Source organism: Seriola lalandi, unplaced genomic scaffold, assembly GCF_002814215.2.
Source record: "Seriola lalandi dorsalis isolate HSWRI2012SDOR001 ecotype SW California unplaced genomic scaffold, Sedor1 jcf7180002054940, whole genome shotgun sequence".
Classification (NCBI taxonomy): Eukaryota; Metazoa; Chordata; class Actinopteri; order Carangiformes; family Carangidae; genus Seriola; species Seriola lalandi.
In genome coordinates, this window is record NW_019525491.1 from 5,770 (window position 1) to 20,483 (window position 14,714).

The 14,714-nt window shown below is 36.6% G+C and overlaps 1 protein-coding gene across 1 annotated transcript in view; it reads right to left on the reverse strand.

Moving 5' to 3' along the window:
* Positions 1 to 7,639: 7,639 nt before the first annotated feature.
* anxa5a (annexin A5a) overlaps positions 7,640 to 14,714 on the reverse strand; it is a 17,324-nt gene continuing 10,249 nt past the window's right edge. The window contains exons 7-12 of the mRNA XM_087170259.1: positions 14,268 to 14,318; positions 13,193 to 13,286; positions 11,305 to 11,400; positions 11,022 to 11,080; positions 9,751 to 9,873; positions 7,640 to 8,024 (exon numbers count right to left, since the gene is read on the reverse strand). Coding sequence (XP_087026385.1) covers positions 7,965 to 8,024; positions 9,751 to 9,873; positions 11,022 to 11,080; positions 11,305 to 11,400; positions 13,193 to 13,286; positions 14,268 to 14,318 — 483 coding nt within the window. The 3' untranslated portion in view covers positions 7,640 to 7,964. The remainder of the gene's footprint in view (positions 8,025 to 9,750; positions 9,874 to 11,021; positions 11,081 to 11,304; positions 11,401 to 13,192; positions 13,287 to 14,267; positions 14,319 to 14,714) is intronic.

The following is a 14,714-nucleotide window of genomic DNA, read 5'->3' on the forward strand; positions in this document are numbered from 1 at the left end:
GCTATGACCATTTTATGATGTTTTTATGCCTTATTATAATATAAAGTTTTTGACATTTTTATACCTTATTATAATATGCCGTTTTTTTATGTTTTTATGCCTTACGATACTATGCCGTTTTTTGACATTTTTATGCCTTACTATACTATGCCGTTTTTTTACGTTTTTATGCCTTATCATACTATTATATTTTTTGACATTTTTATGCCTTACTATAGTAAGGCATAAAAATGTCTATGCCTTACAATGCTATAACATTTTATGATGTTTTTATGCCCTATTATAATATAAAGTTTTTGACATTTTTATGCATTATTATAGTATGCCTTACTATACTATGCCGTTTTTTTACGTTTTTATGCCTTACGATACTATGCCGTTTTTTGACATTTTTATGCCTTACTATACTATGCCGTTCAATGCTATGACATTTTATGATGTTTTTATGCCTTATTATAAAATAAAGTTTTTGACATTTTTATGCCTTATTATACTATGCCGTTTTTTTACGTTTTTATGCCTTACAATACTATGCCGTTTTTTGCCAATTTTATGCCTTACTATACTATGAGGTTTTTTGACATTTTTATGCCATATTACACTATGCCGTTTTTTGAAATTTTTATGCCTTACTATACTATGATGTTTTTTGACATTTTTATGCCTCACTATGCTATGCCTTACAATGCTATGACCATTTTATGATTTTTTTATGCCTTATTATAATATAAAGTTTTTGACATTTTTATGCCTTATTATATTATGCCGTTTTTTGACATTTTTATGCCTTACTATATTATGCTGTTTTTTTACATTTTTATGCCTTACTATACTATGACGTTTTTAAGACTTACTATACTATGTCGTTTTTTTATTATGTATTTATGCCTTACTATACTATGCCTTACAATGCTATGACATTTTATGATGTTTTTATGCCCTATTATAATATAAAGTTTTTGACATTTTTATGCCTTATTATAGTATGCCTTACTATACTATGCCGTTTTTTGACATTTTTATGCCTTACTATACTATGCCTTACAATGCTATGACATTTTATGATGTTTTTATGCCTTATTATACTATGCCGTTTTTTGACATTTTTATGCCTTACTATACTATACCTTAAAATGCTATGAAAGTTTATGATGTTTTTATGCCTTACTATACTATGTCATTTTTTTACATTTTTATGCCTTACTATACTATGCCTTACAATGCTATGACATTTTATGATGTTTTTATGCCTTATTATAATTTTAATTTTTTAACATATTTATGCCTTACTATACTATGATGTATTTTGACGTTTTTTTGCCATCGTAAACTGTGACGTTTTTTAAAATGTTTTTATGTCTTACAATACTATGATTTTTTTTGAATTTTTTGTGCTGTCCTAAACTATGACGCTTTTATGACGTATTTATGCCTTACTATACTATGCCTTACAATGCTATGACATTTTATGATGTTTTTATGCCTTATTATACTATGCCGTTTTTTGACATTTTTTTGCATTATTACACTATGCCGTTTTTTTGACATTTTTAAGGCTTACTATACTATGCCTTACAATGCTGTGACATTTTATGATGTTTTTATGCCTTATTACACTATGCCGTTTTTTTGACATTTTTACGCCTTACTATACTATGAAGCCTTACAATGCTATTACATTTTATGATGTTTTTATGCCTTATTATACTATGAAGTTTTTTGACATTTTTATGCTTTACTATACTATGCCGTTTTTTTACGTTTTTATGCCTTATTATACTATTATGTTTTTTGACATTTTTATGCCTTACTATACTATGCCTTACAATGCTATGACCATTTTATGATGTTTTTATGCCTTATTATAATATAAAGTTTTTGACATTTTTATGCCTTATTATACTATGCCTTACAATGCTATGACATTTTATGATGTTTTTATGCCCTATTATAATATAAAGTTTTTGACATTTTTATGCCTTATTATAGTATGCCTCACTATACTATGCCTTACAATGCTATGACCATTTTATGATGTTTTTATGCCTTATTACAATATAAAGTTTTTGACATTTTTATGCCTTATTATACTATGCCGTTTTTTTTCGTTTTTATGCCTTACGCTACTATGCCGTTTTTTTACGTATTTATGCCTTACTATACTATGACTTACAATGCTATGATATTTTATGATGTTTTTATGCGTTACTATAATATGCCTTACAATACTATGACATTTTATGATGTTTTTATGCCTTATTATACTATCTGTCTGTGCAAGTTCTCAGTCGTCCAGGTCATGTCATTTTTTACATTTTTATGCCCTTATTATACTATGTCGTTTTTTGACATTTTTTTGCCTTACTATACTATGCCTTACAATGCTATAACATTTTATGATGTTTATATGCCTTATTATACTATGAAGTTTTTTGACATTTTTTTGCCTTACTATACTATGACTTACAATGATATGACATTTTATGATGTTTTTATGCCTTATTATTCTATGAAGTTTTTTGACGTTTTTATGCCTTAATATATTATTACGTTTTTTGACATTTTTAAACTTTAGTATACTATGACGTATTTTGATTCTTTTATGTCTTACTATACTATGACGTTTTTATACCTTAATATACTATGACTTTTTTTAATGTTTTTATGCCTTACTATAGTATCACTTTTTTTTTACATTTTTATGCCTCACTATACAATGACGTTTTTTGACATTTTTTTTCAATCAGTATACTATGATGTTTTTATACCTTACTATACTATGATTTTTATTGAATGTTTTTAAGCCTTACTGTACCGTGAAGTTTTTTGAAGTTTTTATGCCCTCCATGAGGTTTTTTTTTAGTTTTTATGACTTACTATACTCTATCTTATTAATGTGGCAGAAGACACAAGGAAATAAGGACAAAAGGATGTTTATTGTCATTTTAGTTCCTACGAACGAAAGTCAGTTTGGCACTCTTAGAAGCAGCAAGACACAAGATTAAAAATACAAACCAACACAAGACAAAAACTAGATAAAATGGCAGCATAACATAAATAACAAAGACAACTAGAATGCAGTGATAAATAAAAGGCAGCAGCAGTAAACAGTGCGAGCAGTTTATTAAAAAGTTCACAGTGTTTTTAAGAACTACAAATATTGGATAATAATTTGAATTGCACATTTACAACTTTATTAATGATTGTTAGGTTTGTGTCCTCCTCCCCGTTGATGAAAAGTGGGGACTGTGTGGCCCTCCTTGACGTCCTGAAGTCCACAATGACTGCCTTCGTTTTGGTGGTGTTTGGGACCAGATTGTTGTCCAAACACCACCCAGATGTCGGACTCCCTGTCTGTAGTAGGTCTCGTTGTTTTCACAGATGAGTCCCACCACAGTGGTGTCATCGGCAAACTTTACTATGGTGTTAGAGGAGTGGATGAGGACGCAGTCCTGGTCCACGGTGGTTTGGTGGACAAAACCTGCTCCTCCCAGTGAGAAGGTTCTGGGTTTGAATCCAAGGCCAGGGGCCCTTCAATGTGAAGTATTTATCTTTTCCCCATGCCTTTCGACGTTTTTATGCCTTACTATACTATGGTGTTAATTTTATGTCTTACTATCCTATGACTTTTTATGCCTTAATATACTATGACTTTTTATGCCTTACTATACTATGACGTTTTTGCATATTCTGGGTTTTCCAGCTTCCTCCCACAGTCCAAATAGATGCACATTATGTTAACTGGTGACTGTAATGTCTCACTATACTTGACACTTTTATATTTCATGATATCCCCTTGACATTTGATTGCTAGAAGCCAGCTTTAGGAGCTAAAGGCTTTGAAGTTATGTAATGTAGTTAGTAATGGCCAAATATTATTAAAAACAGTATATTTTGTACTTTTTTATTTGCTTATAAACTTTGGTACTTAAAGATATTGCACTACACCCCTGCTCGTTCATAGATAAAGCAGACTGAAGCAATGTGGCTGCAACAAAAAGTGAATTAGAGGGCAGTCACAAAATAATGGCAGGAATGCAGTGAGTATATTAGTATATTTAGGGAGGTGAATTCCTTCAGGCAAGGCTGTAAAACACCAGCTGCTGAAAATAGAAGACTTTGATTCTGCTCAGTAGCTTGTAAAATGTGATGCAAGGCACTATTTTAAGAGAATTTATACGCTCAATAAAACAGCTCCCATCCCAGAGGAAAGCTTGTTCATTCTGAATTTAAACACTTTGTATAGAGAATAGTTTGACAAAACAATATTAAGACCAACTGTACAGTTCAAAGCTGTTGAATTGACTGGCCGTGGGTCATACTGGTACAATCCAAATCCATAATATTGGCATGTTTGGATTGGACTGGATTGTGAGTTTCACAACTTTCAATTGTCACCGACCCTCTACTCCCTCAGAATAATAATTATGTCCGAAAACTAGAATTACCTCCTCGCGGTTGTCTGCCTCCACCACTCAGAGTCATCTAAAATATTAACCATTTCTGTGTGAAGCCTTGGTTAATGAGGATTTTTGAGGTCACACTGACCTTGACCGTTGACCACCAAAATCTAGTCTTTTCATCCTTGAGTCCTAGTGAATGGTTGTGCCAAGGGACTGAGATATCTTGTCCACAAGAATGGGACGGGAAAGGGTGTATGGTTTATGTTTGTTACACTGATTTATTTTATCCTTGGTTGTCAGTTTCTTTGGTAAATATCCACTATTACTAACTCAGTCCTCAAGCGCTACAGCAATTGAAGGTGCTGAAGATGAGCATTTCCAAAACACAACAAGGAATTTCGTTTTTAGTAGGAGCTGCTTTACCATATCCATTCATGTTGCATTGTGGTTCACAAACTAAAATAATTACCTCAGGAATGATATATGTACGGCTATTTGATTCTGTTGTGGCAGCCGCAGGTCACATGTGCTTTTATAGAAAACACAGTCAGCTGTTTCTGCTCTCCAAAGAGCTGAGAACCACCGATGTGGTCACTCATCCGTGGACAGTTAATGTCCCATGAGAGGCCTAAAAGTGACACCAGTTATCAACAGTGCGCTATCAACAGCCAACACAACTACACTTGATTATGTAATTAGATAAATTCTGGATATACATGAATAAAAACTTTCCAGTTCTCCTCCAGTCTTCAGTTTCCTGTTTAGTCACAGAAATAATTTTGGTTTTCCATATTACCACAACTTCCAACCCTGTATTTTCCCTGTTGCTACATAAAGGGCGCTGGACATGGATCATAATGTGTGGCATTGTCCACTGTAGAACACTGTAAACATGCAAAGCTGCTCTGTCAGTTTGGCTGAGAAGTGAGAAGTGCTTGTGTTGAAAATGTTTCTGCTCAGCACTTGGCTGCTTTAAACTGCCTCATTCCCTCTTTACTGGCCACAGGTGGCCTGACTGCCCTTGGCTCCTGATTGGCTGAGAGATGTGGGTATTGATCAAACTGAAAGTAGGGAGAACACGCCCCAGGTCTACTGACACTAAGGAGATTTAGCACCATGTTTACATGTACGCGCACAGTCCAGATTACATGCTCGTATGAATGCCTTTGTACGTGTGTGAATTGTTTCATAAAGGGCTTTTCCTGAGATTACAAAGAAATGACCTGAATTAACGAAACACCACAAATATTGCATTGTTAGTGTGAAATGAGAATGATAGGTGTGTTGCTGTCTGGACCAAGCAAGAAAAGAAAAGCACCCACCACCAGGTCTCTGGGTGCAGCCTAAAGTGGCCTATAACTGACAAACATCATAAAGTCACTTCCTCAAAACAGAGATGAGTAACAACCAAAATTAGAGCCGAGACTCGACAGAAATCACTGAACAGGAAAAATAATAAAGTTCATATTTTGTTATTTGAAAATGAAATGTGACACTGGCGCCTTTGTTTACAGCATCTTCCTGCAGTGGAAATGAGCGTCCAGCGCAGAGGACGAGTGATTTATGACAGACAGAGCTCACAGCCACTGGCCACACAAGCGCTGAGTCATGCTCATTGATTAACAACAAAACAACCAAACCGTAGACATACCACTTATACTGATTTCTGCGTTATAGCACAGCTGAAATCTCTGACATTGAGCCTGTTAATTAAAAAAATCTGCAATTAAAAGCATGGAGAAATCATCATACATCAAACCACTGTTCATCTTGCACTGCATGGGAACCTGTTGTGCACAGCGGGTGCTAATTTTAAGACATAAAGTTGTCTATATTCTTGTTTTTGTCATGTGTTAATCTTCATCTTGTCCAATCAGGCCAGTTTACAGCATTAAAACTAATCAGATATTCCACATGCATAAATCAAAAATATAAACCAATTCCTTCTTAATTTTGAGTTTTCTTCTATGAATTGAATATGGACTTTTTCCTCTCTCTTTATTATATTGTAATTTTTGATTGAAATCATTGTATTTTACTTGTCCTGTCTATTTTGTGGTACAATAATAACATTTCCAGTCTCCTGTGACGTCTCATCGTGATGCATGGGTGGATTTGTTGGCAAAGTTACAAAAAAAAAAAAACAGTCAGTACTGATCTGCCTGTTCAAACTGAGTCTCCAAAGTTAGGCAGTGAACAATATGTACGTTCATCTTTCTCATCTTGAGTCACATAATGTCTAAAACTAATTAATATAAGAGCTTAACTGCAATAAAAAAAAAGCTCAGACAGCAACAGATATGCAATTATGGCTCCTTGCTTGCACGGCTGTAACTACAGAGTAAAGGTTACATCAATTTGCACGTCATTTTGAGGTGAAACTGGAGTGAAACCCTCTGAGGAAAAGCATGCCAATACATGAAAACATTTTCAACTTGAACCTTCAGGTGGTTTTTGAACATAACATCTGGCAGACAGGAGTTTATTAAACATAATGAGGGTTTCTGAACCTCAGCGACTCCTAGAAATCATCACCTGGGTTCGTTTTTTCACATACAGGCCTGCTATATGACTGAGTGATAATAAGGATAAATGATGAATGTAAACTTAAAAATGCATATAAGCTCTTCGTATTTCATATAATAACATCTTAATTCTTTCAATTCCAATGTAAAATCAGAGTCAGTAAAGATAAACCTGTCAGAGAAATGTAGAGCAGTAAAAAGTGCAATATTTATGTAGCGGAGTAGAAGTATAAAGAAGTTAGTTATTTTCCATATGATGTAACGCAGAAGTCTCACTTTCACATCAGTGCTAATGTTTTGCTTCATGTTTCCAAGCTCTTGAGTGATTATAATGGAAAACAGTGAAGACAAACAGTCATTCTAACCTCTGCTGCCATCCTGTGGTGCAACTTCCCATCCATCCATAGTTTGACATCAGGCCCTTCCATGCAGACGGACACGGAGGCAGCAGATGTCTTTATAAGAGTCAACAAATGTCTAATAGTGTCCCATTATTTATTGATCACTGACAGCTGCACTGTAATTTAAGTCCGCATCACCAGTTCATTTGTAATTAATGAGAGCAGGAGCGCATGTAGGAATTTAATAATTCAGCAGCAGTATTGTATTTTCTAAGTTTTCTGTGAGCATTGAGCACAAATAACGTGAACAAGTGCTAATACTGTGTGTACATCTGACAGGAAATGGGGCTAAATAAATGAAGCAAAAAAATTCATTTCAAACGAATCAAATTTATTTAATTATTTCAAAATCATAACTGCACTTTCATTAAACACTGTTAGAGTTTTTTGTTTCTGTGTTTTGTTTCATTTATGTCTGACATCAAACAAAAACAAACTTTTTAAGTGAATGCACTCAGATAGTGTCATAAGGCAAAATGACAGGGGGGTAATTCACACTAATTCAATCAATAAAAAGCTATAGTCAGAAAGAGTCACCAACTCTGGATCAATAACCTCATCTCACACGTAGCTTTGTAGTCTCGCGGCACCGTGGTGGCTCATATCAGTGCTGCTCAACACGCCATAAAACAGCATTAGTCATTCCCGCCGCAGAGGTAGAGCAAAGCCTTCTGGTAGTCTCCACTTGTGTCCTCCTGCAAAAACAACAGACATAATTAAGATTTTTATTAGTCTTATAACTTTCAGAAGTCCCTCATTAATTCTATTATATAATATATAATTATATCAGCCTCTGTTCTTCCCACTTTTTATTTATTCCTCATTATTGTTACTTGTTGCCCTGCTCATATTTTGAAGCTGTATTTTTTTCCAGTGACGGCTGTATATCACACTTGTCACTTGTCATGACATGTGGGCAGTTGTCGCTCCGCTGGTTGGATCTCCTGCTCCTCCTCTCCACATGTTGAATTGCCCTTGAGCAAGACACTGAACTCCAAATTGTTTCTATTGCCATCTATCACTGCTGTCACACAATGATAGATGACTATCAGTGCTGACAGGACACAATAGTAACCTCATCCTTTTACTTAGCTCAACAGCGCTAGAGATGCTACATGGCTAGTCAGTTAGCTAACCAGCTAGCCTTAACTCTAAGCTTCAATTTGTTTTCTTTATGTATATTTATTAAGCATTTATGTAATATTCCAATATGGTTACACTGCCTCTTAGTCACATCATTTAGCCCAAATTAACTACTAATTTTGTTAATTTTGATTTTCTTTACATGCAGCTGCTAGCAAAGGCTGCTTTGCAGCCGTTCTGTCGCTGGTTTGTTGAGACTTACTGTATTTCTTTTTGCCAAGTGGGAGATGTAATAGTTGCTAAAAAATGATCCATAAGTCAGACTTACATCTGAATTACAACTCAGAGGCTGATGTGAACACTGTCTTTCACTCAGCAGCTCATAACTAAAGTATATATATACATAAATATATATATATATATATATATATATATATATATATAAAAAGAATGGTTTCTTTCCCTGAGCTCGCTGTGTGTCTCAGGTGTGGAGTTTGCTAAGAGCCTGGAGAGATGTAATATGGTAGAAAGATGATGAGGTAGGAATATTAAAACAATAAACCTTTTCACTTTAGTATAATTAAAAATCCAAGTTCCCCTGACATAACAATGACTTAAACTGGTAATTACAGTAACTCCTATATGACAAAAACAAGCCGTTCCTAGTAGAGAAAGCTCAGATGTAACATTAATAAAGATTCTAGTCCGTTATCATTTTGAAGAGAGTGAAGCTATAAGTATATATATATATATATATATATATATATGTATATAGTCATGAAAAGTCATTAAAGTAAAATGAAATGGTGTCACCAAGAAAAATAATATAATATAAATACAATTGAAAAAATGGAAGAAAGCAGCGATTTGAAATAGTGATGGTTGTCATAAAATAAATATGAACTCAGCTCAACCTGTAAAAATATACATTGGTTCATTATTATATTTTACTGCATGTATTCAGAGGTTCTTTCATAAAGTCTTATTTATCTTTTCAATATTGGCCATTTGGTATTTTCCATTGGGAGGACGGCAATAACCTTCTGTAGGAACATCTGGCCCCAGGAGAATAGATTAATTCATTGGCTGGTGGGAAGAGCGGTGAAGCAGTCTCATCACGCTGAACAAGAAATTTACAGGAAATCACTAATCTCCGCTCCATCACCGCGCTGATATGAATGGTGTGTAAACAGCATAACCACAGTACACCCATCTGGTGCTTTAAAGGCCTACAGAGGGATGGATGGGGACGTTTAGCGGAACATCAGGAGGAGGGATGTGAGGGGAATGACATCACAGTTCTGATAGAAAGTTTTGTGTTTGAGTGAGTGAGTTTACCTGGATGGTGCTGTACAGAGACGCTCCATACATCTTTTTGAAGCTGGCTCTGATGTCCAACATGTCCGCCTCGCTCCGCGACACCATTATCCTCATCAGGGTGTCGTCATCAGTTCCAGCTCGCTAAACACAAAACACAACCTCAGCAGCTGTGGTTATAAAGCCATTAAGTATTATCTTATTATTTCTTTTAGGTGCAACAGTGACACAACATAGTGACATAAGTGTGCAGTGACATAACCTACGACACAATATCTCACACAGTAGTATATTGCTCTTATACACGGAGTTCAATTCCATGACAAACAATACTGTATATCTTCTTATTAAAGGATTATAGTATTTTTTAAAGTATCCTTTATATTTTTGCCAATCATTTTGAAATGCATGCTCGCTACAGGTGTGGATTTTGTGTGTATTTCCAGAAATTTCTGTATGATATTAAAGTGAGTAAGTAGCATTTCTATTTGCATATCAAGTCTACAGTTTGACATTTTGGAAAATCTGTTAATTCACTTTCTTGCTTAAAGTTAAATGAGAAGTTTGGCAGCTGGATTTTGTTTCGTTTTGACAGAGACAGGCTAGCTCTCTCCTCCTGTTTCCAGTCTTATTGTGAAGCTAAGCTAACCAGCTGCTGGCTGTAGCTATAGCTTCACATTTAGTGTACAAACAGAGTGGTAAACAGAAATGGAAGACAGAATCAGGCCTGGAGATATCTGAAGATGATCGGATTGATAAATGGAAAAGACAGACTAAGACCATTGATCCCAGGTCTCACAGAGAGCTCTGTTGGGAGAACATGAAATCAAATCTTGTGACTCCATCATTGAAAATGAATTCAAAGTTGTTATCAGGGACAGGATGACTGCTGGAGGCAGAAAAAAAAATTAATTACTTTCAGATTTTCTGGACTTGCTCTTTATTTTTTTTTCCAAGAGATTACTGAAAAGAAATACTGAACAAGTTTTGAAACAGAAGTTGATTGCTCCTTTGTCACATTTCACTTGGATAAAATCCCAGGAGGAAACAGCTAAACTGTTATTCTGTGTAAATGTTAAAACTATTTGCCGACCAGCACATACTGTATACAGCTCACAAATGAACAATAAAGAAATGCAAAAAAAGAAGTGTGCTATGTGCTGGACTATTTCTGGGCCGGGCAAAGTGACGTGGAGTCTTGTTTACAACCAGTTTTGCATTCTCTGTACTGGAAAACGTATGTTAGGATAAGAAAGATTACAGAGGGACACATAAGGGACACTGATACGTACCCTCATAGATTTATACAGGCCTTCAGCAAAATATTCTGGGACACTTTTGGCACATTTCACTGTGAAGGAAATAAAAAACACAAGGCACCAAGAATCTTCTGTGTAAAACTGAACGTTTATCATTTGAATCTGACATTGATTTTTCTTTTTGTCTGTCAAGTGTTGTGTTCTGTTGTGTTTCAATTTTTTAGCTTGGACATCAGAGAAAAAGAAATGGCGTCACTTCTCTGTGTCTCCTGTTTACGATCAGTCAAGTGTCATCCAGATAAATCACGGGTCTTACCAACAGCCAGCAGCAGGTTCTCCAAATTCCCAGTGGTCTCTCCTTTAATGCTGTCCTCTATATCAGAGCCAGAGAGCTTCCTGTAGGCGTCGAACACTGGAGAGAACAAAACAACCACAGCGACACTTTAATGTTGTCTTAGCGGTGGAATAAAGCCGCTCCAGTATCGAAAAGATCAACCTGACTTTTTGTGTTTTTGTGTATATTTTTATTTTACTGCACAGCATTTATTGATCTATTGTATTATAACCAATTCTACTTAATTAGGCACACCATTATCACCCAAAAGCGCAACCTTCACATTATACTTTACCACTTATTGATCAGATACGTATCACACATCTTAAAGTCTAAGTGCAAACACCACCAAGATGAACCGAGGATTATATTTGCAAACCACTATCTGTAGATGTTTGGATAATGCTTCCACATCTTGGTCAAGAGTATATGGATGCTTCTACACACACACACACACACACACACACACACACACACACACACACACACACACACACACCTACAGGTCGCACATGTTATGAAGGGATGAATAAAAGAAAAGTGCAAATAAGGCTTATTCTAGTGGCCCCAGAAATATGCCTCCACATTTTAAACAAACTGTACTGGGTTGAGATCCGGGGAGAGGACATCAGAGTAAACCGTGGTCACTGACCGATGTCACCTTGAGATGATGAGTTCTTCACGGCCAAGTGGCTGAAAGATTGAACGTCGGATTGATGGAAGAGACACAAGAAAGACAACAGCGACAATCGAGAACAGTCGACAGTCATTTGTTCAAACACACGACCAACGTTCACACTTCATCAGACTATATTTGTTTCATTTAATCACGACTGCAATATTTCTTTTTTTAATATTTCATTTATGTTAACTGAAGGTTTTATTTTCCAATTCAAATTTGTTCCTTGTTGTGATTTATTTGCCTGATTCAAGGACTTTTTTTTACGTCCAATTCTCCTTAAAATCAAAGACCCAACACGGCACAGCTTGATACATGGATCAAGGTTGATTACTGTTACAAAACTGTCTTTTATAATGAAACTAGCAGCTTTACAGAAGCTCACAGACACTTAAAAACAGAGAGAGACTATGTGGTCTTTTGCACGCATGCAGGCAGCAGCACGTCGTCCATTTACTGACGTAAAGTAAAAATACATAAATAATCAAAAAGATTCAAGCACTTTCAAAATAATTTAACTTCCAGACTCTCCAGTGCTCATTCAAAATAAGAGACCCCTGTTTATTTGTGTCTAAAAGTGTGCCATTCTTTTTGGATTGGTGATATGTGTGAGGGACTTGTGTTGTTTAGCTGAAGTACAGTACGTTAATATGTAGTTCCTCTAACAGCCACTCAGTGCCGACTCACATTCCCCCTTTAGCTTCATCTCCCCCGTCAGACGGTCGATGTTTTTTGCTGCTTGTGTCTCTCTCCTGTCATTTTTCAGTGAGTTGTGTGTCCGTTCAGGAATCTGACCGACTGCTCTGTAGCAGCGAGCACCTGTGGCCCTCGGGACGGCTGCCGTTCATCACACTTTAATAAACTCTACAAACTCTCTACTCTGTTTGTCATGTTCTCTGTCAGTTTTGTGTTGTTTACTGTGGACAAGTTTCGGTCTCTGCTGCAACCTCACTTTTCTTGCTGCTGATTTCCCCGGCTGTATTCTTCTCCTTGAAATATTTTCACTGGTGTCTTTGTCAGTAGCAATGATGCCAAGTTGTTTACGTCACTCATGCTGAATTATTTAGGTGAAATAAAGTATAACATGAGCGGAGGGTGATGGTATCATGTTTGTGACTTTTGATTTTTGCTTTCGTCAACGGGAGAGAAACGACCCTCAACACTGGAGCGCACCGGCTCGAACAAACTCACCTGCTCTGAGATGCTCTGCGCTCCTGTTGCCAAGAATTGTGATGAATTTTTCCTCGTCTGTGCCAAACTTGCCCTCACCAGCAGCATACAAGTCCTGTGAGGGCACACACACACACACACACACACACACACACACACACACACACACACACACACACAGACGGAGCAGAAGTGACAGTGCTGATGTAAGACCTTGTACTTGAGCACAGAAAAGTTTGTTTTGTTTGTTTGTCTTTGCTTTAGAAAGACTTTCTGGGTCCCGGGTCCTTTCCCTTAAACTTCTAGGATCAAGATCAGATAACTAACATTTAATGATATGATTAAATAAATAGATAGCAGTACATTTATAAGATACATTTATTATTTAAATGAATTTCTGCTTGTTTGATCACAGAGCAGTTTAACTCCGCAGTAACGCTGTTGCGAGTGGAGCAGGGCTGGATCCCAGTCCACAGCTAAACACCAGTAATGAGGAGATGGTTTATAAGAAACAAGATGTTCCACTCCTGAAGGTTAATATATTTATTGTATTGACTGTTCCTTTGGCCTTTAGCTTCGCTGCACTTTGGAGAGCAGCTCGCAAACACGATCAAACCCTCGACGCGCTGACATTTGAAAGACGATAGTGAAATTAAGAGAAATCCGTTACATAGTGCAGCGGTCATCTACCTGCTGCATGGGATTTTTTTTCCTGTGTTTTCACTTTTGCTGGATGTTGCATTTTGACATTAAACTAAGACAGTAGATTCCCTCACTGCAAATATTTCACCACACTTTTTAGGGAGTGATCAGCCCACGATGACTATAGAATTTACATCCATATTTAACCCTGTCTCCTGGAAATGACATTTATATATTACAGAATTGTTTTCCTGATTATGTTGTGGTGACAAATGTAATCTCTGGTTGGATTACTTAGTAAATTACTAAGAGCTACATGTAAAGTCTCATTGTGACACAGGGGTTTATTATGTAACAGGGATCCTTATAAATAAAATGATTTGCTAAATATGTTAGAAATTGAAATGACAAATGTTATTGTTGGTGTTGTTTCTCTCGTGTTCTTGGTTCTTACCTTAGCGTCCTTCTCGATCTTGCCCTCATCTACTCCCTCCTCCCTGCTGCCCTGAGCGGCCGGACAAACAACCACACACACACACACACACACACACACACACACACACACACACACACACACACACACACACACACAGGTAGAAGGACAGACGCACAGGTGGAGAAACAGAAAAGCAAAAGTGGGTCAGTGTGGATGGAAACTCCCAGGTAACCCCTGAAGATTACACTATCCAGCAGGTGTCCCGGGACCACGCGGATTACATTTCCACCTGTAAACCAAAACACATCCGAGAAACCAGCTGTAGTGTATTGTGGTGTCAGCCCCGTCCCCCCCTCCCCTTCCCCAGCCCACACCTTCACCTCAGGAGTTTGTAACGGTATCGCCAAAGGTTCTCGTTATCAGGAAAAGGAAACATAAGTCTTTCCAGCAGCCCCCCCCCCCCCC